We start from the raw sequence: 27,240 nt of genomic DNA, 5'->3' as shown, positions 1-27,240 counted from the left end.
GATGGAAACCCGCCCGTTGTTAGACTATTTTATGCCGGTTACTCAATGAATTGTAATCAAAAACAGAAAATATGCATTCTTGAACTGATTCTAATATCAGTTTAAGGTTAAAAAAGGTTCCATAAATATGTCCTAGAAAGTTCAAATTTAAAGTATTGTTCTCCCAGACCCGCTAGAAGGGTGTTTTACAAGGTCGCAAGCATAATTCAATTAAGCCACCAGCTAAATTCAGATCATGCATCTTTTACATTTTCTAATGACAACCTTGCTATACAATCCTCAGGAATATGTCCACAGGGTCCATTTCAAAAATAGTTTTATCTTTTCTCTGTATTTCTTTTGTGTAGGTCACAAAGTTAGACCGTGATCCAGCATCTGGCACAGCTTTGCAAGAGATAAGCTTCTGGTTAAATCTCGAGAGAGCCTTGTTAAGAATCCAGGACATCAGGGAGAGCCCAGACATTGCACTCACCCTGGATATCTTAAAACACGGGAAAAGGTTTCATGCTACCGTCAGCTTTGATACTGATACAGGTACAGTGAAAGTTCATTTGAACTGTTTCCTTTCATTAGGAACAGTATAATGCTTTGTACATCACACTTGAATTTGAATTCTACAATCTGAAGTTGTGCATGGCTCATTATTTAGGAATAATTATTTACTTAATCATCATTTCTAATTAAAGAAGTAATTTTCAGACTGCTCGAAATTTCCTAGAGTTAATCTCTTATTAATTTTTCTGGGAATGTATCAAAAACACAGTGAGCTAGAAAAACTGCAAAGCAAAATGTAACCATGTGCTGTGAAGTTTATTAGCACTTGTTTGTATCACCATGACTTAAGCATACAGGAGCACTTTGATTTACTAGACAAGTATTTTACCATATTTTGTGAATCGCATAGACAATGAAATCTTCCAATTTATTTGATCTTTATCTTTATGTTGAGTTTGAAAGGAGATTTAGTAGACCATTTCATGCAGGATTCTCTATCTGTAAGAAACGGCAAATAAAGGTTTAAATGGTTTATTGAAAATCACACTGTGCCAGCCAGGATGACCGAACTATGTGCTGCTCCGAGAAACCACGAGGTCCTCGCACATGCTTGGAAAATGACGCATACAAAGCTGATTGACAGAATCACAATAAAGGATTATAAAAAGTCACAGAACTTGTCAGACTATCTACATGTATAACAAACATTGCTGTTAACTGAGATATGTATTCGATAGGGTACATTAATTTGATTTCTTCTCTTATCATTGAAGGTTTGAAACAGGCCTTGGCAACAGTGAATGACTATAATCCACTTATGAAGGACTTTCCTTTGGATGACCTTCTGGCTGCAACAGAACTGGACAAGATCCGAGCTGCATTGAGTGCAATTTTTTCTCATTTAAAAAAGATCCGTAGCACAAAGTATCCAATCCAAAGAGCTCTACGTCTTGTAGAAGCAATCTCCAGAGACCTCAGTTCACAGCTTTTGAAGGTACAGTTGTGTAGATTCTGTCTTGTCTCTTGTCAGTGAGGGGTAAAAAAACATTTTACCTGTTTTTGTGATGAGCGATGGACATTAAAAGAACTCTGAGTCTGCTGTAGGGAATTAATGATTCACCTCCAGATTTTTTGGTGCAAGTGTCTACTACGGGGCAAATTTACAGCGGTAAGAACTTTAACAAACAGTTCTGCCTGAGTGTAAAGATAGAGGTTCGTGTTCATGCAACAGTAATAACAACATTTGAATTTAATATGATGATATAAATGATATTGTCATGAAGTATCAGTATTAAATTAATGATTCACCTCCAGATTTTTTGGTGCAAGTGTCTACTACGGGGTAAATTTACAGCGGTAAGAACTTTAACAAACAGTTCTGCCTGAGTGTAAAGATAGAGGTTCGTGTTCATGCAACAGTAATAACAACATTTGAATTTGATATGATGATATAAATGATATTGTCATGAAGTATCAGTATTAAATTAATGATTCACCTCCAGATTTTTTGGTGCAAGTGTCTACTACGGGGTAAATTTACAGCGGTAAGAACTTTAACAAACAGTTCTGCCTGAGTGTAAAGATAGAGGTTCGTGTTCATGCAACAGTAATAACAACATTTGAATTTGATATGATGATATAAATGATATTGTCATGAAGTATCAGTAGTGTATGTGTCAGGATAAAAACTACGTGTTTAGATAAATTTTGTAAACTTCAAATTCCAATGACCAGAGTAATGAATACGTACATACATACTTTAATTGACCACTCCCCATAGGGGCTTTTCAGGGCCAACACCCACCCATCCCACCCAGGGGAGATCATCCACCACACAGTAATCTTGTGCGTGGGAAATTAATGTCTCCTACCCCTAACCCTGCAGGAGATGGGGCCTATGGTTTATTCGTCCTTATCTGAGAAGACTAGATTATCTATCCATTTCTTGATTATAGAAAGGTAGCAAATTCTCCTCACTTATTTTAAGACCATGAGTATTGGTCCAAAGGGTGAATCGACCAAAGTTTGTTGATTTTATTTTCCAGGTATTAGGGACCAGAAGATTGATGCACATCACTCATGAGGAATTTGAAAAGGTAAGGGTGCAAAGCAGACAACTTTGATAATCTGAACGTGGTTTATGTCCAATACAAAACTTCCAGTTTATGTAACCGTGGTCTTGATAATTTCTTGTAGATCATGGTAGCTTGCTTTGAAGTGTTCACAACATGGGATGATGAGTATGAAAAGCTTCAAACCTTGTTGCGAGACATTGTGAAGAAGAAGAGAGAGGAAAGCTTGAAGATGGTGTGGCGAGTGAATCCAGCTCACAAAAGACTTCAGGCCCGGCTTGACCAGATGAGGAAGTAAGTAGAGTTGATTTACTGAAAAATTATGGGACTGCTTCTCTTTAGTTTTGAGTTTTCTTATAACTTAGTCGAAAGGTTTGTTTAGTATATTGTACATTGTTTTGTCTTGAAAACACACTCTAATAAGGGTGAACGAGAAGTTCATTTAGTTTTTGGCTTATTTTTGAAGTACATTATATCTGTGGATAATGATTCTACTTAGTTTTTGTAACAGTATACCTCCCCTGCTAGCATATACTTTATTTTAACATTTAGGAGTCCCTATTTTTCATCTTGGGTCTAGCTGAAAATTTGATTTTCCCCAAACAAGGTACAGGTCTAGTATTGTTCTTCATTTAAATTTGTTATCTCAGAAAATTAAAACAATGTTTATCATTTTCAGATTTCGCCGTCAGCATGAACAACTCCGAGCTGTCATTGTCCGTGTTCTCCAGCCTCCTACCGTCGGTCAAGCATCTCCTGCCAGCCCTGGTGGTCCCCCCCAGACAGAGGACGAGGAGGCAAAACCAGAAGTGCTCCTTGACCCAGCTGATGCCAATGCTATACAGGAAGTCAACCTGGCTTATGAAAATGTCAAGGAAGTTGATGGACTTGATGTTTCAAAAGATGGTTCAGAGGCTTGGGAAGCAGCAATCAAGAGGTTAGTTATGTCCTAATTGTGTGTCTGTTATGATTGGAGAGCTAACTCTCCTAACTGATTATAGCACATCTTTGTAAGTTAGTCAGTTTGTAAGTTAGTTTCTCACTTTTCATCACATATGTTTGACATTTTATCACAATTTTTATGAAAATTAGATAAGTGATCTGATCACTCCTGGGAATTTTTAGAAAAATGTTAGTATCTGAGCAACTGTGCACCTACCCCTCTCCCCCCCTGACCCAACGTTAACCCTGACTTGTTATCAGTAGTTAGGTTAGGGGAGGGGTGGCTGTGGAGTCGGTCAGATACAGACACATCCAAATTTTTAATGTTTTTCAGAAATCTTTGCCTTTCAAAACACAGAATTGTGTAACAAACAGAATTCTCTGTCTTTTCTTATCAGATATGATGAGCGCATAGACAGAGTGGAGACCCGCATCACAGCTCGTCTAAGAGATCAGCTTGGAACTGCGAAGAATGCCAATGAGATGTTTAGGATCTTCTCAAGGTTCAATGCTTTATTTGTACGTCCACACATCAGAGGTGCAATCCGGGAATATCAGACCCAACTGATCCAGAGGGTGAAGGATGACATTGAAGCTCTTCATGACAAATTCAAGGTTTGATAATCTCATGATTTGTGCGTCACCTCAATGCCAGCAAAAGGCATTTATTCTGCTTACAACTGTGGAGCAATTTTCAATGAGTGGTCAGATTAATCCAGGACTGGTTTTGGTGGATTCTGTTATGTGATTGGTCAACTAATCAGATACAAAACTGAAACAAATTTGATGTTACATATTTAATGTACATATATGTCATTGATTGCTATTAATATTTGTTTCCTTTCCAGATTCAGTATCCGTACAGCAAAGCTTGCAAGATGAGCAAAGTACGAGACTTGCCTCCTGTATCTGGCTCTATTATCTGGGCAAGACAGGCAAGTTTCTTATTTATCTTTTAGTCACTAATATGATTTAAAACTGTTTAATCTCGTAGTAATAAAGACTCGACTGACAACAACTTTTCACTGGACTCTGATGATGACTTCTATTAAGTTTGTCAAAACATCTGTCACCATGACTACCAGCATCACTTCTTCTCGAGCCTGCCCTCACCTAATCAGACCACACAATCAAAGGTTATGTTGTTGTGTTCACTAATACTGTTTTCTTCTCTTCCAGATTGATCGGCAGCTGTCTGCTTATATGCGACGCGTTGAAGATGTACTTGGCAAAGGCTGGGAAAATCATGTTGAAGGGCAGAAGCTCAAGGCTGATGGTGACAGCTTCAGGCAGAAACTTAACACTCAAGAACTATTTGATGATTGGTCAAGAAAGGTTGGTATCATACAATGGATAGCATTTTGTTTTTCACTTTGAAATAGAATTAAAAAAATAAGTAATTCACAAGTGATCACTGGTGTAGTAGAAAAGGGAAATAATTATAATAAACAAGTGAGTTATTGAATGAGAGAGTAAATGAATGTATGACAGTCAATAAACAAAAAAGATTAAACAACCCACGAGAAAGAAAAAAAAATATGAAGGATTAAATCTATTTTTCACTAGTTGGGAGTGAAATTTTCTTGTTCACATTAATTGTATATTTATATTTTCCCTTTGCAAACAGGTACAGCAGCGGAATCTCGGAGTTTCTGGTAGAATCTTTACCATTGAAAGTACCCGAGCAAGAGGAGGTGTCAGAGGAAATGTGCTGAAACTGAAAGTTAACTTTTTGCCAGAAATTATCACACTTTCTAAAGAGGTATTTAAACCAACATTATTCTTAAAAAAAAGTTGTATTTGTTTGCTTGATTTTCTATAGTGGATGTGGATGAAGTTTTGTTATCAGTGATACATTAGATATAATTATAACATGGCTCTTCCCTGTATGAAGTAGGGAAATGCTACTATTGGCTCCTTGTTTAAAACCAAGTTTACTGTTAAGATTCACTTGTTTTATAATTGTGTACAGGAGTAATGTATGGCTGTGGATGGAGGTATTTTCTAATTTGACTAGCTTGTGACTTGTTTGAATTGCAGGTTCGTAACTTAAAGTGGCTGGGTTTCCGAGTTCCACTGGCAATTGTAAACAAAGCACATCAAGCAAACCAGCTTTATCCATTTGCCATCTCGTTGATTGAAAGTGTGCGCACATACGAAAGAACTTGTGAAAAGGTAAGACATGATAATTTATTTTCAACCCCTCCACTCCATTTTCTAAACAATCAATTCTCCACACTGTCCATCAAATTTAGATTTAAGACTTTGGTGTGAAATCAGATCCTATCTCTTCTTACTTCTCATCGTCTTTCTGGTTGAAAACATGTGGATATTGTCAGGGTAAATTCATTTTTGTTAATTCCTACAAGAGACATGTACAATGTGCGATACGTTAATTCTTTTATCTTGTAATCATTATACAATGAATAATGATTTCAAAACAAGCTGGTTTCTGATAGAGTCATTCCTTTTATTCAGTTTTAAGTGACTGGTTTGCTGACACACCAATTGACAGCTTACTACTTGACTAACAAACTGAACAAGTTAAGATCGTCTTCTCCATAAGTGGCTCCTCTCAAAGGTGCCTCGGATCATCTGAATCTCAGAACACCGATACATTTATGGATAATTTATTATACAATTTTTGTCCTCTCAGGTTGAAGAAAAGAACACCATAGAAATTCTTGTTGCTGGCTTACGCAAAGAAGTACAAGCCCTGATCACTGAGGTTAGTGCAACATAATTTTGAGCTACAGTTCAAGTTTATTTTTTTTTGTTTCCTATACACATAATTAGGTGGATTTGCTCATACTTGTCCTGGTTACTTTTTTCAGGGTATGGTTCTTGTTTGGGAGTCCTACAAGCTTGATCCTTATGTGCAGAAACTAGCTGAAGCTGTCTTCAACTATCAAGAAAAGGTACAATATTGCATTGACAGTATAGTTTGGTGTTTTTGGTAGCTTTTCCTACTTCTTGTCAAGGTAAAACCCCAACCATGTTGGGACTGTCGATATGTGAGCTTACAACAGAGCACTTCAAGACCACGAGTTGTTTGTTACGTTCTGAGAATAAACTACCACATTCGCATGTGCAAAGTTCCCGTATTTATAGGGTGGTAAACAACATCATGTAAGAAAGACAAGATGTACTATGTATATGAGAACGATCCTTCGCAGTAAAGCACTATTTGAGCAATAGTGAAAAATCAGACCTGAAATATGTTTCATATGTTTCATATGTTTGTTGTTGTTTGATTTATCATCTACGGGTTTATATCGAATTAATTTGATGGCCTGCTCCCAGTTGGCTTGTTAGCTCAATTGGTAGAGCGCTGCACTAGTATCGCAGAGGTCAGTGGTTCGAATCCTGTACAGGCCTGAAATTTTTTTCAGGTCTGATTTTCACTATTGCTCAAATAGTGCTTTACTGCGAAGGATCGTTCTCATATACGTCTCATAACCGCAGTTCACACATATGTTTCATATGTTTGTTGTTGTAAGATGTACTATAGTAACATTTTTGTGTAAGTGACACAGGATATGACACAACCTTTCTTCTGGACAGGCTTAACATATTTATTGAATATTTATTGAATATTTATTGAATATTTAACTCGATTCGTAGGTTGATGACCTGCTGAGCAGTGTTGAGAAGATCGATATTGAGGTGCGTTCTCTTGAGACTTGTGCCTACAACAGTCAGACGTTCAGAGATGTTTTGGGTAAAGTTCAGAGAGCTGTGGATGAGTTGAACCTTCATTCGTACTCCAATCTTGCCCAGTGGGTTGGAACACTTGATCAGCAGGTAGGAGTGGAATAAAATTTTGAATGGAAATTGTGGGGGAAATATAAACTTACAGTTAATCCAAGAATGTTTTGTGAAACTAATTGATTTGAATAATATTTCATACTGAACTTTTTACATGAGAGTCATGAAGAAGAAAAAGACTATAACAAAGAACTAAAGCTATGCACAAAGAACAAATAAGAAAGATAATTTGTTGTTGGGGTGGGGAAGTATAGCTGACAGGCTAGGAACTGGTTTAAGTTTAAGTATGGTTACGAGTTCCTCAAGTTTTCCAAGAAGTTGTGGAGTGCAATTATTTTGGAAATAAGTTTTGATGTTTGTTGATCTTGCAAATTATTCATGACATGTACATGTATGTTTTAGGTTGAGAAATTCTTGTCCGGTCGTTTGGAGGCTGGGTTGAAAAGCTGGACTGATTGTTTGAAAGGAAGCCGGACTATCAGACATATTGATGATACAGACTCTTCCATGATGGCTCACAAACCAGGGGGGGACCCTGATATCCAGGTGCGCAGATTTTCTTTTCCTAAAACAAGTTCTTCATATGCGAAGGACGCCCGGTGTTACCCATAGTTAAGGGCTAAAGTAACAACTGCAAGAAAGGATTAGATTTAGTTGCTCAGTGGTTAATTAAAGAAATCAAAAAAAAATATTTAACATAATTTTTTTTCATTCTTCCTTCATTGATTACTACAGTTTGGTCTTTCAGATAACCACTAAAAACAAGCTGTTTTCTCTGAAATTATGTGTAAAGACTTGAATTACTTTTTGTAATGGCCAGATTTTTATATATGTTTGCTAATTTTGTGACCTTCTTTTAACAGATCCTGAAGCATGAGATCCTAATTCAGAACCAAGTGCTCTTCATACAGCCTCCGGTGGAAAAAGTGCGAGACCACTTGATAGCTGAGCTGCATTTGTGGGTTGCAATTATTACATTGCTGCCTCGCATCCAGAGTTCCCGATATCAGGTCGGTACAGGAAGAGATCATTGCTTGTTTAGGGGGCATTTGAGGCCCTTTACATCAGATAGTGCATCTTTTTTTTTTTTTTGTTAGCTTTGCCAAAAAACAAACAAACAAACTGAAAGAACGTTGGCAGGGACACTGCAACAGCTGTGGCCAATTACAGTGGGCCCAGACACTAATAAAACAAGAAATAATAAAAAGCACAGTAAATCTGATGTAAAATTTTGCATTAAGTCTGATCCCATAATAATTATTGGTCACACTTAATACATCCAAAACCTTTCTTTTTAAGTGTAAGAGGGACACTTGTTCTTGATTTATTCTTGAGCGAATTTAGCTCCAATGATTTTGATTGACCAGATTTTAACATTGTAGGTTGGTTTAGAGCGTGATGAGTTTGAGACTGACACCACCTATCGCAACCTCTTGGCTAAACTTCCTGAAGGTCCAGTGTACCTGCAAGCTGCTTATGCTGCAATTGAAGAGAAGGTTGCAAAGATGGAAGAGTATGTACAGGTTTGGTTGCAGTACCAGTCCCTCTGGGACATGGACATGAGTATGATCTACAACAGACTGGGAGAGAACATGGAGAAATGGATGGTGCTGCTCAAAGATATCAAGTAAGGCTGATCTGATGTCAGAATCTACCTTTTTTTTTCTTGAACATCATTACACATATTCTCTTTACTGTTCTAAATACATTTCCTGCAGTGCAGACAAGGAGAATTTGCTTACTAAACAGTCAATAGCTTCTTTAGTTAGAAGTAATTTTCTAGATTCAACATCAAGACTCTGAAGAACTGCCTCCAATCAGAGAAAATTTCCTATATAGGGTTTATTTACCAGTACAAAGTTAAATCTGTGTACTAGTGAACTAATAAAGTCCTGTCTTGTAACTTTACTTAAGTAAGCTAATGAACATGGCTTCTGCTTCAGGGAATACAGAATAAGCAGCTTGTAAGAATGCATTCAGTTGTTTTGTTGTATTAATTTGAGTTTTAGATGTTTACATGTAACATTGCGTGTTTGTTTGTGTTTTTTTTTTTTTCACCCCTTAGGCGAGCACGTGTGACTTTTGACACTTCAGAGACGCAGAAAGTCTTTGGTCCCATTGTCATTGACTACCACCAGGTATATACTATCACCTTTTGTCTGGATCAGAAACTGAACACTTATTTAGGTCTAGAACAGGCTGTATCTGATGGTATTAACCCTTGTGAAGCTCTGCCCTACAATTATGAAGTACGTGATCTGTCTACCGTAAGGTAACAAAATATCTTATCACTGAATTCAAGGTTCAATCTAAAGTTAACATGAAGTATGACACTTGGCATAAAGAAATCCTCAGCAAGTTTGCATCACGTCTGGGAGATAACATGCAAGACTTCTATGGCTCAGTCTCAAAGGTAATATTGTATTTAATTTATTTTTCCTTGTTCTTGTTGTTGCAGTATTCTAGGTTTTAATACTATTTTTTGGTTATTTCAAAGACTATTATTTTGGTTTCTAACTTTGTCTATGTTTATCATAACTACCTCACAGTAGGTTGCCCTTGAAACATACATTTGTAAAGCAGAATTTTTCAAAAATTTGCTCTTCCAATTGTCGCAAACTTTTGTCATCTCAAACAGTTTCACTTTGTCTTGTGTTGTCTTTATTCCTCCTGTCAGAACGATGCTTTTGTTCTTTGAAAAATTTGTCTTAAACTTTTTCTTTATCCAGTGGAAGTGATGTATTCCTAAATGAAAACTGAGTTATTTTGAGAGATTCTGCAAGGTGAAGAGTGGGTGTTATGGGAGGGGTGGCAGTCAGGTATTACTCTTTATTAGGAGACACTATTATGATTTTATCTACATTTTAGGCCCGCACTGATATGGAGCAGCAGACAATTGAGGGAGCATCTACATCAGATGCTGTTGGTTTCATCACTGTAGTCCAGTCACTGAAAAGGAAAATCAAGAACTGGGAAAAGAATGTTGAGGTGTGACTTTGTGGCTGTTCTGATCATACATTTCTATTTCTATTTTAAAGTGTTTTTTTTTTAAATGACAAGGATCTTGTTTTCTGCAAGGCATTTTATGGTTCCTAACAGATTATTTTCACATTTATCTGCAAAAATGGTAGATGTACAAGGAAGGACAGAGAATCTTGGAACGACAGAGGTTTACCTTCCCTCCATCATGGCTGTATGTAGACAACATTGAAGGAGAGTGGGGTGCCTTCAATGACATCCTGAAGAGGAAGGACTCCAGTATTCAGACACAGGTAACGGGAAGTAGAGAGAAAATCAATCTCTGAGAGTCATAAAATTAGTCTTAACAAAGGTACTATGCTGCTGAGATAAGATTTTGTTAAACTGAAAGATTCCTGGACACATACCTACACCTGTAACTCTTCATTTGCAAATGTAATTTTATATAGTCTGTGGTGTTCATCACTGTTTATTCGACTTTTTTTTTCCAATCAATTCTTTGTTTTGAAATTTAATGTTTGTGTGATTTATAAATCTTCTTTCTTTCTTTCCTTCTTGAAGGTTGCAACTCTGCAGATGAAGATCATCTCTGAAGACCAAGCAGTGGAAACTCGCACCTCAGAGCTGTTGTTTGAGTGGGAGAAAGGAAAACCAGTCCAGGGTAACACCAGACCTGATGTGGCACTGAACAACTTGGCTATCTACGAAGGAAAGTTCTCTAGACTGAAGGAAGACAGAGACAATGTTGCAAGGGCTAAGGAAGCTTTGGAACTTATGGAGCCAGGTATTCTTTGGGCATTTGTATTATTTCTCTTCTTCTTTTCTTTTTTTTTTGAACTCTGCAAACCTGGAAATCTGGGTTAGTCTGTAGTGTGGTTAGGTTGTCTAGGTGAGGTTAGTCGTGAGAAGGATTGTTCTTAGTGAGTGTGGATGATGTTTGATATACCTGAAAGGAAGACATGAGAGAGTCATTCGACTAGAATGTTTATGTCTTGTATTCAAGCTAATGAAACATCATTGAAAGATCTGAAGCAATTTCTGTGGTGGTACTTTGGCAACATTGATTTAATCTGTTATTTCTATGAAATCTCCCTACAGGAACATTGGTGGCCAGTGATGAACGAGTCCAGGTTGGGCTGGAAGAATTGCAAGACTTGAAGGGTGTGTGGTCCGAACTTGCAAAGATCTGGGAGAAAGTAGATGAGTTGAAAGAAAAACCTTGGCTTTCTATTCAGCCTAGGAAGGTTGGTTTTCTAGTATACACAGGGTATTAGACATAACAACTTGCTGCAGTGAAATCCTTAATAACTGAATGCCCAAAGGAATCTTTCTTGTGTATTCTTATCGCTTAACTTCCTAACATCAGAATGGATCGATATTCTCCTTACCATACTTTATGCATTTCCTATCATAAGGAGAATCTTTTTTCACAATTGGCCATTTTACAGTTGTGTACTTAGTTGCCAAGCCTTTGATTCAGAGTGAGGCTGAAGGAGACCTTGTTGTTATAGAGACCTGTATCTACTCAACATGATAACAAAGTGATTTACATTTGAAAGGCAGCAAGGTTTGTATCATAACAAGGTCAACCCTAGCCTCACTCCCATTCAAAGGCTTGGCAACCAAGCACACAACTGTAAAATGGACTATTAGGAGCTTTGTTGGCTAGTTAACAATCATTTCCTTTGTTCTCATGACCTTGATTTTTGATGCAGCAGTGATAATGCAAGGAGATTAACAAGACAAACCGACAAAATCACTTGGTTTTTATTGGTACAGTTTATGTTTAAATTCTTTATGACCAAATTAGTTGATGATGCACCTTGTCTATCAATCTTTTTAGCTTCGTCAGTCACTTGATGCCTTGTTGAATGACATGAAGAACCTTCCTGCTCGGCTCAAGCAGTATTCCTCATTTGAGTATGTCCAGAAGACAATCAAGACTTACTTGAAGGTGATTTTTATCTCTCCACTACTGTTCTGCTTTGATGAACCAATTTATTCTTAGAAGAAAAATGTAGAGTATTAACTCCACTTTTTGATATGTTATTGAAGACAGTAAAATCTCACGCTTTTTAGTGAGTTGTGCCAATTACAGTCTAGTCATGCTGTTAAACCCTTTACCTCTTGAGATCTAGACATCAATTCTCCACAGTCCTCTACAGATTTCATAGAAATTTAATCTGAGAATTTGATGTCCAATCAAACTGCTATCCCTTGGTTGATATTATTCTTTCCTCTCATTACCATCATACTTGAAAATATATTGATGTTGCAAGGAGAAATTACTGTTTGGTCACTCCTGTGTGTTGAAGATTTTTTTCAAAATTCTTTCTTCTGACATCTGCTGTGACAGGTAAACATGCTGATTGTGGAACTCAAATCAGAAGCTCTGAAGGAACGACATTGGAAGACACTGATGAGAAAGCTTCATGTAAACTGGGTGCTCAGTGACTTGAGCCTGGGACAAGTGTGGGATGTAGATCTTCAGAAGAATGAGGGAATCATCAAAGATGTCATCCTTGTTGCTCAGGGAGAAATGGCTTTGGAGGAATTCTTGAAGCAGGTGATTAATTTTTTAATTTCAGTTGACTCTGATGAGGACTTTTTTCCAGGTTGTCAAAATTCTAGTCACTTGTATTCACAATGGTCCTCAGAATTAACCCCTTTTTACAGTGCTGTACTTCTATCAGAGTTGAATGCTATGTCACCATCCAGATTTTTTTCTCTAGGCCAAAATTCTCTCTTTTGTCCTGGCAAGTCACTCATTTTTTCATTGTATGTTCTCTTACAATCTTGCTTGTTATTCTTTCCTCTTGACTACAGGTGCGCGATGTATGGCAGAGCTATGAACTGGAGCTGGTGAACTACCAGAACAAGTGCCGCATCATCCGTGGCTGGGATGACTTGTTCACTAAGGTCAAGGAGCACATTAACAGTGTCTCTGCCATGAAACTATCTCCATACTACAAGGTATGGTGCACATTTGTGTGACTTGCATAGCTAGAATGTGATCAAATTGAAAGGTTACAAAATGCTGCCCAACGTTTTTTTTTTTTTTGATTTTAAATAGTCAGACACTAAGGCTTCCTGTGCATACTTAAATTTGGTTAGAACCTTCTTGTTCAACAAAGATTAACTCTAAACAATATTCCCAATTGTAAGCAGGTCTCAGTATTATTAGATGTATCACTTTCTGGGGTTACATCAATACAGTCACTTAGATAATAATATCACCTTTCTTTTCTTTTCACAAACCAGCAGAGCATGACCATGAAAAAAGCCTTTTTCTGTTAATTGCTACTCGTAGTTTCAAAGTCTGTTTTGGAACATTACTCTCCTTCTCTAGGGGGGGAGGGGGAGGGACATTTTTTGAAAGTCATGATAAATTTATGAGCCATAAGCCATGAATCTAAAAATCTTAATTTCATCTATCTTGGGTCTTTGCCCAAAAAATCAGTCCATGTTTCTTTCTTGATGTATCGATATTTTGAATTTTTAAAACTATGAATATCTCAACAAAAGGTGCCTAAGAAAGGCAGGGGACACTGGTGGAAAGGTCATGAGGTCTTGTCTTAAAGCTGCCGTTATTTCGTAGGTATTTGAAGAAGATGCTCTTCAATGGGAGGAGAAGTTGAATCGCATCCATGATGTGTTTGATGTGTGGATTGATGTCCAGCGTAGATGGGTGTACCTGGATGGCATCTTCAGTGGCAGTGCTGATATCAAGGCTCTTCTTCCAGTGGAGACTCAGCGATTCCAGAGGTGGGTATTCATAGTTATATTTTGGTAATAAGAAAAAAGGAGTAGTCATCAATTAAGGAATCCTAACTTTTAAGGTACAAATATAGGAAACAGAAGAAATGTTGATCAAAATTGGAACAGTGGAAGTTGTGTGGAAGGTCTGTGCACGCAGAAAACGGTTCGACAACACAAACTTGGACACGTGCACTTGTAATTATAAAATGGACTTTATAATCTTTAATGAACATTGTATGGTTTCAAAAACTAAAAGAAGCAAAGGAAATTACAACTATAAATAAGGAAAAAGACTAGACAAACAAGAAGTGAAACCCAAAAAAACTCACGTTTGTGTCCTTATAACATAAACGATGACAGTAAACAGGCGTTGAAACGATTCCCACTTCGATTGATATGCTTTCTTTTTATAACTCGCAATGCCTCTCGGGATCTAGCTAATGAGTGCATGACATCACATGCAACAGCAGTAAGAAGGTCACATAAACCTTTCTTTAAGATTTAATTTAGTACACTCTCTAAATAGAGCCTTTTGATGTGTGAAAGATTTATCTAAACAATTTTCACATTCTTGCAAAAATCAAGGTGGTGAATTTACAAAAGCTTACAGCGTATTAAAAGGGGAAAATATTTCGATCATGTTTCCTATGAAAGTACAGGGGGAGAACTGACTAGTTCTTTATCATAATGAATAAAGGCTGATAGTTTCGAAAGAAACTGTTTGGGGCTGCGTCGGTGGGAGTAACGAAATAATTTGGATATATCAACAAAGTTGAAATGGTAAATTGGCCACCGTAATGATTACATCGTGATTTCCGACGAAGGGCTAATGCTCGAAACGTCAGCTTTTGTAATCGTTATGGTGGCGGCCAATTTACCATTTCAACTTTGTTGATATATCCAAATTATTTAGTTCTTTATCAAATGGAGAAGTGGCAATATTCCCCTTCTTTTTGATAATTTTTGTTAACATTTGGGGTTTTTCTTTTATGTCACCTCAGTATCAGCACAGAATTCTTGACACTGATGAAGAAAGTAGCCAAGACGCCCCTGATTGTGGATGTGCTGAACATTCAAGGTGTCCAGAGACAGTTGGAGCGTCTTGCAGATCTACTTGGTAAAATCCAGAAAGCTTTGGGTGAGTACCTTGAGAGGGAGAGAGCATCATTTCCAAGATTCTACTTCGTGGGAGACGAAGACTTGCTTGAGATCATTGGAAACAGCAAGAGTATTCCAAAACTACAAAAACACTTCAAGAAGATGTTTGCTGGTGTGGCAGCCATAGTTCTGAATGAAGATGAGAGTTTGATTACTGGTTTGAGTTCCAAGGAAGGAGAAGAGGCAAGCATTAAATTTATTATTGTTGTTCCAAAATTATTGACTTGCATTCAATATGTTGTGTACTAAATGAAGCAACTGTTACCAAAATTAATGTCAAGTCTTTCATCTGCCCTTAACACTGAGTTAACCTGCATCATTTACTTCCCTTTGCGTTTACTTACAGATCATGAAATTGTGGAAGGATTATATCTGTGTAATCTCATCCTTTAAAAGTTTACCTCAGGATATAATGTTATACTGATTGGTAGAAAGTTGAAAGAGCCAATATTTGATAATCAAAGAGCCAATACTGTTAACAGAGTTACTTCTTAAAAACTGACCAGTCCATTAAAATAAACTTGGCAAAGAATTCTATTTGAACTCTGACATTTTAGTTTGTTTTGGTTGTAGGCACTGATTGGCACAATTAAATTTATTTGGAATCAAAATTGGTTTTTTCTGATTTCTTTACTTTGTTTAAGTGAGTTTGCTAATAATAAAAGCAGTGTACATGTAATTGTATTCGAAAATTACGGTGCCTGCCAATTTTAGCAACAAACTCATTAATTTTGGGAAGCTCCCAATTAGATTGTGAAGTGGTTAAATACAGCATGCTCAATGCAAGATTACTTCTAAATTTGCACTCTCTCTGTCATTAGGTGGTTTTCAAGAAAGCTGTGTCTTTGAAAGAACACCCTAAAGTCAATGAATGGCTGGCATGTGTGGAAACCGAAATGCGTACCACCCTGGCTACATTATTGGCTACAGCCGTTACTGAAATACAGCAGTTCAACTCTGAATCCATTGACGGGCAACAGTACATGCACTGGGTCGATGGTTACCAGGTGAGAAAAAGATTCCTTTGTTTTGTGAGTGACCTTATGTTTAATTGGGTACGTGGAAAGAAAACCCAAGGTGCTTCTGATAGGCCTCTAGGTTCTCCTTCCAAATTGCCTTGTATTTCCTTGTGAAATGAAAGGAGAAGTAGATAATGCATCCTAAGTTATTTCTTTGTGCTGTAAGCGACCCAATATTTAAAAAAAAAGATGCTTCTGAAAGGCCTCTAGATTCCCCTTCCAAATTGTCCTGTATTTCCTTGTGAAATGTAGGGAGAAGTGGATAATACATTATAAGTTAGTTAGGGCTTGATTTTGTACCCCTCTTCAGTTACTGTGCTAAAGATTGGATCATCAAGGGTTATGAGTACAAGAAAGGTGTGGATAGTTTCTTGGCTTTAAAGGAACACTTTGGCCTTGTTGTCTTGTGATCTTGGACAAGATGCTTTAACTTTACATCTACAGCACTTCTTTTGGGGTAAGGTCAATAAATTCTTGTCTTCTTGATACTAGGATTGATCATTTCATTTATACAGGCCCAACTTGTGGTTCTAGCATCTCAGATTGCCTGGTCAGAAAGCTGTGAGGAAGCACTGCAGTCCATCTCCTCGTCATCAAACCAGAAAGACCTTGGGCCAATGATAAAGGTTCTTAGAGTGGTTGAGGCAACGTTAAACATCCTGGCTGACTCTGTGTTACAAGAACAGCCTCCAGTGAGGCGACGCAAACTGGAGCACTTGGTAAGCGACTGTAAATTTTGTTCTCAATTTAGATTGCCTTTTATCATCACCCTAGCTAAAATCAGCGTGGTAGAGATCTTAAAATTGTCCAATCCACAGAGACCAATTTTAGGTTGTTGAACTCAGTGCTCTGGGTAACAACCAACAGTGGTTTCAGTTTTGAAAGCATTCTTGTCATTTTCTGTTTCAGATCATTGAGCATGTACACCAGCGTGATGTGACAAGACAGCTCATCAACACCCAAGTCTCCAGTACAAAAGCTTTTGAGTGGCTTTGTCAGATGAGGTTCTACTTTGACCCAAAACAGAAGGATGTCCTTCAACAGCTTTCAATCCACATGGCCAATGCCAAGTTTAATTATGGATTTGAGTACCTTGGAGTCCAAGACAAGCTTGTCCAGACCCCCCTGACAGATCGCTGCTATCTTACCATGACACAAGCTTTAGAGGGAAGATTGGGAGGGTCACCCTTTGGTTAGTCAATGGTTACTGTACTGTTTTTTAGTAACAACATTTGCAGTATGATTGGGATTTTATTTTGAACTCTTTAAAGATGGCTCTTCATTTCTTAAAGTCTTTACTTATTTACATAATTAGGTAATGGTCCAAGACTCCTCCACAGTTCTAAGCCATTTTATAACATAACCAAAGTAAAGCGTGTGCTCTGATTGGTCAATTTAGCGTCCGCCATTTGCCCATGGGTGTACGCTGCTGACGTGAGCAAATGCAAAGACTATTTTTCTGCGTGCGCTTGTTTTTTTCTGGTCGCGTAAGATTTGTTAAATAAAAGGGAACTCTTTAACTACAATGTGTCAATGTTTTGTTATAAAACAAATGGTAAACACCACAGCGTACACTATTGAGTTATGGATGCACTTAGAAGGTTTGCTAAGCACTCAAGAAGCTAGAGTCGCTCTCGGCTATCGCCTCGAATGACTCTTACGCTTCTTTCACGCTTAGCAACCTCCAGCGTGCATCCATAACTCAATAGTGTACGCTGTGGTGTTTACCATTTGTTAAATCTTTAAATGCACTTTTAGGTTGTTTTTTGACAAAGTTGTTTATCCTCTTACATGTAACTCCAAAATTGAAGCGATGAACATTTTTTCTGTCCTTACAACATTAGGCGATGAGAATAGAAAAACATGTTTGCTGGAGGATGTAATCTTGATTTAACACAAAATTTTCCTACTTGATTTAGAATGAATAGTGGAACAATTGGAAGGGAGACTTGGAAGATCTGCATATAATAATTATTATATTCTTGCATGATATTTGAAAATAATGAGTCTGTAGGGTTCTCATCTTTTTACCAACTGTTCTCTATGTTCTTTCCTTTTACTGATTGTTTTTTTTTTATTATTATTATTTCTTGTGTGTTTAGGTCCTGCTGGTACAGGAAAGACAGAATCTGTCAAAGCTCTTGGTCATCAGTTGGGAAGATTTGTGTTGGTCTTCAACTGTGATGAAACATTTGACTTCCAGGTAAGTGAGTTAGTGATTAGCTCTGACACAGGTGTACATAGACTCGTCTCATTTTCAAAGGTTTTTACAGGTCAGTGTTTGTGGTATGATGGATTGTAAGACGGTGGTCTGTTATGGGGGGCAGAGATGTTTCAATGGATGGAAATGTTCTTGTAAACTAGGATGTCCAAGCTGCAAGAGTTGTGGAATTTGATTTGGATTCTGGAATCCATTTTATTTCTGAACCATTGTTGTTCCCTATCTTTTCGAGAATTTGCAATTTGCTAACTTTCCCCTTTTCCATTTACGCCATGATCATACATCACATTGACAGGAACGCTTATGCCTGAACACTCGTAGAAACCTCAAAAATTCCATTAAAGGCTTCATACAATGGGAAAGAACATTTAATTGTAGAAGTCAGAGATACTTTCTCCTAATGTAGACCTCTTGGGTCCTAGATTTTTGTCAATCTAATTCAACTTCTTTTTTTTTTTCCAGGCCATGGGTCGTATCTTTGTTGGTTTGTGCCAAGTGGGTGCATGGGGCTGTTTTGACGAGTTCAACCGTCTGGAAGAGAGAATGTTGTCTGCTGTTTCACAACAGATTCAGACCATCCAGCTCTCTCTCAGAGAAGGCAGCACTGATCTGTGTAAGGAAGGAATTTAACAAACAGTTTTTATGAATAAAGGCTGATAGTTTCTAAAGAAACTGTTTGGGGCTGCGTTGGTGGGGGTAAAGAAATAATTTGAATATATCAACAAAGTTGAAATGGTAAATTGGCCACCGTTACGATTATAAAAGCTGACGTTTCGAGCGTTAGCCCTTCGTCGGAGCGAATTATGAACCCTTGGTCGGAGCAAATTATGAGTTCTTATGAACCCTTTAACTCTTCTAACCCTTTAACTTTTGACATTCAATCGAAAATTTCTCTAAAGTCGATTTTGTCAGACAACACTAATGGGTAGTATGAATAACCATGGATAATCTTCATTTAATATTTTTTCAGCTGCACCAATTACTATTGAACTGGTGGGAAAACAAGTGAGAGTGAGCCGCGACATGGCAATCTTCATCACAATGAATCCGGGTTATGCTGGACGTTCCAACCTCCCTGACAACTTGAAAAAGTTGTTCCGCAGCTTGGCTATGACAACTCCTGACCGGCAGCTTATTGCTCAGGTCATGTTGTACTCACAGGGCTTCAGAACTGCAGAGAAACTAGCTACAAAGATTGTTCCATTCTTCAAGTAAGCAATAATTATTGTAATATTGAATATTCAACTTGTAGTTGTGATGGACTGGCATTGAAGATAAACGAAAATGATCTGCGTAGCCAATAAATTTTTTTTTTTAGATAATTTGTGTTAATCTAGGTCAGGTTTTCAGTAGTTGTAGGTGGGAAAACTAAAGGAACAAGAGCATGCAGAAAGGGGGTTATCCACTTTCCATCATTTTGAAGGAAGCATTTACTTAGTAGTCTCTAACATTGGAGATTTTTTGGGCTTTTTGTCAAGCTGTAGGGAATGTGCGTTATCAGCCCACCCTGTGCCATGGCTATCTTAAGTCTCAATACATCACTTATCTGCCCACCCTGTGCCATGGCTATCTTAAGTCTTAATACATCACTTATCTGCCCACCCTGTACCATGGCTATCTTAAGTCTCAATACATCACTTATCTGCCCACCCTGTGCCATGGCTATCTTAAATCTCAATACATCACTTATCCTAAAAGTATCAAGCAACATGCACAAGACTGCTAACCTTTAACTCTCAAGATCTGATTTGAATTCTCCCCTATAGCTACTACACATTTCCTTGTAAATTACTAAGGAGAATTTGGTGTCAGATCAAGATAACAGTTTCTAACTGATAAGTTTGAGTATTCTCAATACCCATTTGCTAGATAATGTATGGATATTGTCGGGAGAAGTTACTCGTTGACACGTGTGAGGATTTTTACGGGTTATGATAAATTAATTTTGTCATTTATTTTACAGATTATGTGGAGAGCAGTTGTCTAACCAGTCTCACTATGACTTTGGCCTCCGTGCACTGAAGAGTGTACTGGTGAGTGCTGGTAACGTCAAGCGCGAAAAGATCCAGAGAATCAAAGAAAGTTTGACTGAGGAAGGCCAAGAAGCTGATGAGGCCGCAATCTCTGAAAGGCTTAACGAACAAGAGGTTTGCTTTGAATTGTATTGCAAAATTCTCTTATCAATCCATAGTCCTTGTACTAAAAGTAGCCTTTTTTTTATTTTGTTGATGTGCAACGATGTGCAACGTTGTGGTTCAGTTGTTTACTCTCCGTACGTCAAACACTTTTTCATGCATCACCCTACTCTAAAACAGAGGCAGGGAAAATTTGAACCAAGTTGAAGTATGGAATTTGACCATAAAATACTTGAATATTTTTAACTTTTCCGATACTTTCTTCTAAACAAACTGTTATCTTTTCCTAAAGTGTTCAAACTTTACGTCAACTAGATAAAGGCAACTTTTATTGATACAACTTTGAGAAAAGAGAAATTGTGATTTTTTCAAATCAAGCTCATGCCATGCATTGGTTGAATGCATTCCTTTTAATGTTTTAGCAAGTTTAAAATGAAACTATAACACTCCCCCCTTGTTGTAGTTGTTGGTATATAAATCTAACATTCAGAATGTTGCTCTTTTTATCCAACTAGATTTTGATCCAGAGTGTTTATGAAACAGTTGTACCCAAACTTGTGGCAGAAGACATTCCTCTTCTTCAAAGTCTTTTGTCAGATGTTTTCCCAGGAGTGCGTTATGTTGGCGCCGAGATGACAGATCTTAAGGCTGAGATAAAGAAAGTCTGTGCTGAAACACACCTTGTGTATGGAGATGGAGAAGAACAAGGTGGTGCTTGGGTAGAGAAGGTAAGGCGTTGATAGAATTGATATCGAACAGAAAGGTTTGACGGGTAACTGCTTTCATTCTGAAACGGCCTTGTGTATGATATTTGAGATCAACAAATGGTCAAATTCATTGTAGTAAGAAAGCAGTTGCCCATTAACATTTCTCTGTTTAATTTCAGCGCAATAAGAAGGTGGCGAAAAAATTTTGTCAGGGCACGTTGTTTTATTTGACATTGAAATCTCTTAGCAAAAATTTCAAGAAATGACAGACGGAAAGTAGGATTGATATTGAGATCCCTGGAGTAAAGAAGTGAAACACTGGATTTCACAGTTTGATAATTATAACATCCTCTCAGCTAGAACATATCATTACAATCAAATTTTGGCTTTGTTTTGATGCAGAATCAATCGAGACATTTCAATAAGTAACAATCGAATGATATTATATTTCATGTTACTGTTGTTGTAGATCCTTCAGTTGTACCAGATATCCCAGATTCATCATGGATTGATGATGGTTGGACCAAGTGGAAGTGGAAAATCCACGGCCTGGCGCACTTTGTTGAAGGCTTTGGAAAATGTAGAGGGTGTGGAGGGCGTGGCACATGTCGTTGACCCCAAGGTATAATTTAGAGCGCTTCTAAATCATTCTTTTTACATGTTCTTAACTGTTGTAATCGGTTGAGATAAATTTTAAGTTCTTTTGAAGGACCGATTTAGGGTTTACGCAGGCTGCAGAAGCCTTCGACAACTGATTTGAATCGTTTAGGTGATTTAAATGACTGGCTTATATGCTTTTTTTTTTTCCATCTAGGCCATTTCCAAGGAAGCCTTATATGGAACCCTTGATCCGAACACCAGGGAGTGGACAGATGGGTTATTCACTCACATACTCAGGAAGTAAGCATGCAATTTCTTTGATTATTGACTGAATATGGAAGTGTCAAACGATTCTTGTAATTTGCTGAGGTGCCAATGCCTTGTGTAGTTTCTGATGTTTTGTTTCTCTGCTTCCAAGGATCATTGACAATGTCCGTGGTGAGATTAACAAGAGGCAGTGGATCATTTTTGATGGCGATGTTGACCCAGAGTGGGTGGAGAATTTGAACAGTGTCCTGGATGACAATAAGTTACTGACTTTGCCAAATGGGGAACGTCTAGGAATTCCGTCTAATGTAAGTCATCTGGAATGCTTTTAGGGTTTGAGGTGAGTTTGAGTAGTGTTGAATTTAATTCACCCAATTTATGACGTGAAACATCTCTTTTGCAGGTGCGAATCATGTTTGAAGTACAAGATCTACGATTCGCCACTCTTGCCACAGTTAGCCGGTGTGGTATGGTGTGGTTCAGCGAGGACGTTCTGTCGACTGAAATGATTTTTGGCAATCATCTACTTCAGATGAAGAAAGTACCAGTGGAAGAGGTCGAAGAAGAGATGAGACGAATCAAACCCCAAGGACAGGCTGAAGACGCCTTGTCACCAACAATGCAGGTATGGTTCAAACAAATACCGAGTCATTTTTTTAAAAACATGGTTGTGTGCGAGATCTGAAGTACAGAGGAACAGCTACTATTCCCTTTGCGCCTGGCTAGAAGAGCTCGCCAAGCTCTTGGCGATCGACTTTGTTGTATAGAGAATTAACCAAATCTCAAGCTCTCTGTTATTTCTTCAGATACGGCTTCCAAATTTTCACCAATCTTCTGTAAATTTACAGGTCCAGTGTGATTTTGTGGACATTATCCAGGAGCACTTCTCGTCCAACGGTCTTGTGGTAAAGAGCTTGGAGTTTGCTTTCAAGCAGGAACACATCATGGACTTCACTCGCATGAGGGCACTAGAATCACTCTTCTCCATGGTCCATCAAGGAATCAGGAATGTCCTTCAGTACAATCAACAACATCCTGATTTTCCAATGGAGGTTAGTGCTGACATCTGTTTAGTCCTTGAAATCCCAAGATATGATGAGTAACTCTCCTTTTTGGTCGCCATAATGTAGACTTGTATTTTCTTGTAACTTAGTAAAGAGAATTTGGTGTTTTATCAAGATAAAACCTTGAGCTGATATGTTTGTTTGTGCCTCTCGCTTTCTCGCCTGATGCTGACGTTGATTTCTGCTCAGTTTGTCCAACGGATTACTCTTCCACGGATTATCATAATGCACGATCAAAATGATTTTCTTTGTAATGGAAAATTATTAAAGAAATGGTGTGTCAAAACTAAGTCGGGATATTTTTGCTTTTACTTCGCTGTCCTCCTAGACTGGCCCAGAAATCTCGCGCCACTTTCTCAACCAATCAGATACAAAACGTAAACCAACCGCGTCTTGGTCGCGCGAGTTTTCCCGCGCTTCACACAGTTTACTTGTTTTTCTGTGAGTTCTGAGTGGCTCCTTGTGAGGTTTTTCATTGCTCAGATAGGCAGGTGTATTTTTTTCGGTTTTGGTTTTACGAAACTCGATCGAAAAAGGCTAATAGCATTTTCTTTTGTCCGTTAGAGAGATCAGATTGAACGTTACGTTCCACGCTATTTGATCTTCTGTATCCTTTGGGCTTTCTCTGGTGACTGTAAGCTGAAGACAAGGGAAGACCTGGGAAGCTTCATCAAGAGCATCACTACAATTCCTTTACCTGCCAGCTCATCACAGTCTATTGTTGATTATGAGGTTCAAGAAGTTTGTAAACATAAATAATAGCAAGTTATTACGTTAAAAAGCTTGAGCAATCATAACATGGTTACCTGTACTGTGCATTAGATGAACGTCTTATACCTAAAGAACGGCTGACCTCATCCAACTTATCAAACAATGTCAAACCTATCTTTGCCTGGATTCGTACATGTAGAAACATTTTTGGAATGATTTTTTTTCTGCGTTCCTGTCCTTTTCAACCATTTTTGTCGCCTTACGCCTTTGCTTTCTTCACGATATTTGGCCACTACTGTTGTGTTTTGAAGTTGACTGTTTGTCTTTTCCTCATCCCCCATCTGCACTGAAATACATTCAGCCTGTAATAAAAATTGAAATGTTATCAATATTGTGACCGTGTCCTTTTCAGGTTACGATCCAAGGCGAGTGGGCACTATGGCAGTCGAAGGTTCCTCAGATTGAGGTGGAAACGCACAAGGTGGCATCCCCAGATATTGTGGTACCAACAGTAGACACTGTGCGACATGAGGCTCTTCTCTATACGTGGCTGGCGGAGCACAAGCCCATGGTGCTCTGTGGACCCCCTGGTAGCGGCAAAACTATGACCCTTTTCAGTGCCTTGAGAGCTCTTCCTGACATGGAGGTGGGTACAAAGTACAACTGGATTTAAGAACAAGTGAGAGACATTTCAACCTGACATCTGGAAATGTCAGCTTCTTGCAGATTTACCGTAGACTATGAACCGTACTGCACGACTGTGCGTTAAACAAATAGAGTCCATGTTTTGTAAATAGAATAAGAAATATGTTAAGTTTTGATCCTCGGTAATGAAATAGAGAAAGACGTTTTTCGTCTTTTCACGAGCGTGGGACTGGTTTCCTTGTTGCCTTGCTTCTGTTCGTTTACAGATCGCAGATGACGTCAAAATGAGGTGAGAACAAAGCATTGGCGCACTGGGTGCTGCAGCATGGGTCACTAATCGATGTTCTTCGCATATTTTGACGCCATCTTTGATCTTTTTCTGAAAAGGACCTACGGCAACGTGGAATCTATTTGATTTGTTTAGTTAAGAAATAAAACTTGGTGATGGTGACGTCATATATACGTCCATCCCGTATTAGAACATAGCTAGCAGAGTCGCGCAATCAAATTCATTATACGTAAGCGTGCTCAAAATCCCGATAGTGCACGCTGATAGCGTCAGCAAATCCGACTTCGCCAGAAAAATTTTTTTTCGCGCGAGCGGCCATTGCTAGTGCGGGGAAAAATAATGCATTTCGCGACAATAATGGATACAAACAGAAACTCGGCCTGCTATTCCGAAAACGAAGACAATGTTTCGACCTTTTCCCATGGGCTAGAGTTCTTAAATGAGGCAGAAAAAGAGAAAAACAAAGGAAAAGGAGACTTGGCATCAGCGCCGTCACGATTCGCTTCAACTGATATTGTTGTCCGTTTTTCGCGTCGCATTTGATGCACAATTCCACCGGCTATGTTCTAAAACAATTGGTTCATGCTTTCAGCTGTGCACTTATCGAGTTATGGAGCACGTGGGAAGTTTGGAGAGCACTCAAGAAGCTAGAGTTGCCCTCGGCTATCGCCTCGGGCAACTCTTACGCTTCTTTCGTGCTCTCCAAACTTCCCGCGTGCTCCATAACTCGATAGTGCACGCTAAAGCATGAACCAATTGTTAAATAGATCATGAATACGAACCAATCAAAAGGGGTGTACAATTCACCATATCATATAGATATAAATGTTTTGTCACTTTAGGTTGTTGGTTTGAATTTCTCCAGTGCTACATCTCCTGAACTGCTCCTGAAAACTTTCGATCATTATTGTGAGTACAGAAGAACTCCGAACGGAATCGTCCTTGCTCCAGTACAACTTGGAAAGTGGATGGTGCTGTTCTGTGACGAGATCAATCTTCCAGACATGGACAGCTATGGTGCGCAAACCCTTTAAACAATCCCACCTCCTTGTCCCTGCCATGAAAAGATGCTTTTCTTCTTTTTTTTAACAAGCAATCGGGAATATAGTTTTCGCAAAACTGAACCGTCCCTAATATTGCGCGTGATTTGAAAAAAATTGGTTGCTTGTTTTGTGACAACGATTCCTTGTTTAAACTGTCAGCTGTCACCAGATTACGTACTAGTCGTGCTGGATTTATAGATTTGTATCGAGAGAAAAAGTGACATAAGCTTCTAATAAATGAATATTTTCAATGTGGTTGACAAGTTAAATTCATAGGCAGCTCAAGATTTTGTGCTTTCAGAATTTAATTGCTGTCATGTATGCAGACATTTGCCCGCTCAAGAAAATATCAACCAGTACTATTCACACGACTCTGTTGAAAACGTTGGGAATTTTGTCTCTGTGCAGACGTTTTTTTGCTTGTGTAAAACATTATCTTCAAAAAAATCCTTTTTGTAATTGTACCTCAGGAACGCAGCGTGTAATCTCCTTCCTGAGACAAATTGTGGAGCATGGTGGATTCTACCGCACCAGTGACCAGGCTTGGGTAACGATCGAGAGGATCCAGTTTGTGGGAGCTTGTAATCCACCCACTGATCCGGGCCGAAAGCCTCTGTCACATAGGTAGTTAACATTCTCAAAGTATCTGATGAGTTACAAGATAATCAACTCGAGATTTCTACAGCGTAATATTTGATGAGGGTGAAGCCCAAATTTAATATGACGTAGAGAACTTAAGCGCAAATTTCCTCATTGTTTTAGAAGGGTTTTCAATGAATTTTTCCATAAGTGGCTGCCGATGGTGAAATAGGCGGCTGTGCTGTAGTCAACTGGATTGCAGCACGTGTGTTGAAACGCTGGTAGATTTATGATACCAATACTGCGTATAAAGTTCCCTTAAGAGGTTAACTTTGGGGGTGCTACATGGTTACAGAGCCAAGCCAAGCCAAGCTCTAAATAGTACGATATCTATTTTCAGATTCTTGCGTCATGTGCCAGTCATCTATGTTGACTATCCAGGTCCTACCTCACTGACTCAGATCTATGGAACGTTCAATCGTGCAATGCTTAGAATTGTTCCTCCGCTGAGGAGTTATGCTCAGCCCCTGACTGATGCTATGGTGGAGTTCTACTCCATGTCTCAGGTGGGTGAAAGATGTGCAGTAGGGAAGCTTAAGGGCTTGATGGGAGTTAGTTAACTGCGAAAAAGAAGCTCGCGCTCATAGTAGAATAGAGCGAGTGTGCGTAAAGCAAAAAAAAAAAAAAAAAAAAAAGGAATGGGGATAGGCAATCAATGGCGAAGAAAAGATTTAATTTATTAGGACTTTGATTTGCGTTGATTTGTTCACGAATAAACTGTCTTCTT

General features: G+C 38.4%; 1 protein-coding gene across 2 annotated transcripts in view; it reads left to right on the top strand.

Annotated features, from left to right (window-relative positions):
- LOC111323089 (cytoplasmic dynein 1 heavy chain 1) overlaps nucleotides 1-27,240 on the top strand; it is a 58,151-nt gene that overhangs the window by 2,790 nt on the left and 28,121 nt on the right. For both annotated transcript variants that reach the window (XM_088737909.1, XM_022926376.2), the window contains exons 3-47: nucleotides 348-534; nucleotides 1,269-1,489; nucleotides 2,541-2,591; nucleotides 2,692-2,861; nucleotides 3,247-3,504; nucleotides 3,908-4,124; nucleotides 4,358-4,444; nucleotides 4,689-4,844; nucleotides 5,137-5,271; nucleotides 5,550-5,684; nucleotides 6,166-6,237; nucleotides 6,344-6,427; nucleotides 7,134-7,313; nucleotides 7,680-7,823; nucleotides 8,141-8,287; nucleotides 8,660-8,904; nucleotides 9,343-9,415; nucleotides 9,580-9,690; nucleotides 10,146-10,265; nucleotides 10,409-10,549; nucleotides 10,818-11,040; nucleotides 11,355-11,500; nucleotides 12,100-12,210; nucleotides 12,613-12,822; nucleotides 13,083-13,229; nucleotides 13,855-14,021; nucleotides 15,017-15,356; nucleotides 15,995-16,180; nucleotides 16,708-16,911; nucleotides 17,102-17,384; nucleotides 18,295-18,395; nucleotides 18,876-19,026; nucleotides 19,384-19,624; nucleotides 20,377-20,560; nucleotides 21,064-21,276; nucleotides 21,725-21,877; nucleotides 22,070-22,155; nucleotides 22,274-22,430; nucleotides 22,526-22,747; nucleotides 22,971-23,174; nucleotides 23,751-23,918; nucleotides 24,310-24,543; nucleotides 25,674-25,848; nucleotides 26,345-26,498; nucleotides 26,854-27,019. In XM_088737909.1, the coding sequence (XP_088594035.1) occupies nucleotides 348-534; nucleotides 1,269-1,489; nucleotides 2,541-2,591; nucleotides 2,692-2,861; nucleotides 3,247-3,504; nucleotides 3,908-4,124; nucleotides 4,358-4,444; nucleotides 4,689-4,844; nucleotides 5,137-5,271; nucleotides 5,550-5,684; nucleotides 6,166-6,237; nucleotides 6,344-6,427; nucleotides 7,134-7,313; nucleotides 7,680-7,823; nucleotides 8,141-8,287; nucleotides 8,660-8,904; nucleotides 9,343-9,415; nucleotides 9,580-9,690; nucleotides 10,146-10,265; nucleotides 10,409-10,549; nucleotides 10,818-11,040; nucleotides 11,355-11,500; nucleotides 12,100-12,210; nucleotides 12,613-12,822; nucleotides 13,083-13,229; nucleotides 13,855-14,021; nucleotides 15,017-15,356; nucleotides 15,995-16,180; nucleotides 16,708-16,911; nucleotides 17,102-17,384; nucleotides 18,295-18,395; nucleotides 18,876-19,026; nucleotides 19,384-19,624; nucleotides 20,377-20,560; nucleotides 21,064-21,276; nucleotides 21,725-21,877; nucleotides 22,070-22,155; nucleotides 22,274-22,430; nucleotides 22,526-22,747; nucleotides 22,971-23,174; nucleotides 23,751-23,918; nucleotides 24,310-24,543; nucleotides 25,674-25,848; nucleotides 26,345-26,498; nucleotides 26,854-27,019 (7,560 nt within the window). The remainder of the gene's footprint in view (nucleotides 1-347; nucleotides 535-1,268; nucleotides 1,490-2,540; nucleotides 2,592-2,691; nucleotides 2,862-3,246; nucleotides 3,505-3,907; nucleotides 4,125-4,357; nucleotides 4,445-4,688; nucleotides 4,845-5,136; nucleotides 5,272-5,549; nucleotides 5,685-6,165; nucleotides 6,238-6,343; nucleotides 6,428-7,133; nucleotides 7,314-7,679; nucleotides 7,824-8,140; nucleotides 8,288-8,659; nucleotides 8,905-9,342; nucleotides 9,416-9,579; nucleotides 9,691-10,145; nucleotides 10,266-10,408; nucleotides 10,550-10,817; nucleotides 11,041-11,354; nucleotides 11,501-12,099; nucleotides 12,211-12,612; nucleotides 12,823-13,082; nucleotides 13,230-13,854; nucleotides 14,022-15,016; nucleotides 15,357-15,994; nucleotides 16,181-16,707; nucleotides 16,912-17,101; nucleotides 17,385-18,294; nucleotides 18,396-18,875; nucleotides 19,027-19,383; nucleotides 19,625-20,376; nucleotides 20,561-21,063; nucleotides 21,277-21,724; nucleotides 21,878-22,069; nucleotides 22,156-22,273; nucleotides 22,431-22,525; nucleotides 22,748-22,970; nucleotides 23,175-23,750; nucleotides 23,919-24,309; nucleotides 24,544-25,673; nucleotides 25,849-26,344; nucleotides 26,499-26,853; nucleotides 27,020-27,240) is intronic.

This window comes from Stylophora pistillata, chromosome 11 (genome assembly GCF_964205215.1).
Source record: "Stylophora pistillata chromosome 11, jaStyPist1.2, whole genome shotgun sequence".
NCBI classification, from domain to species: Eukaryota; Metazoa; Cnidaria; class Anthozoa; order Scleractinia; family Pocilloporidae; genus Stylophora; species Stylophora pistillata.
The sequence above is the reverse complement of the archived record's forward strand: the minus strand, read 5'-3'. Positions and strand labels throughout refer to the sequence as shown.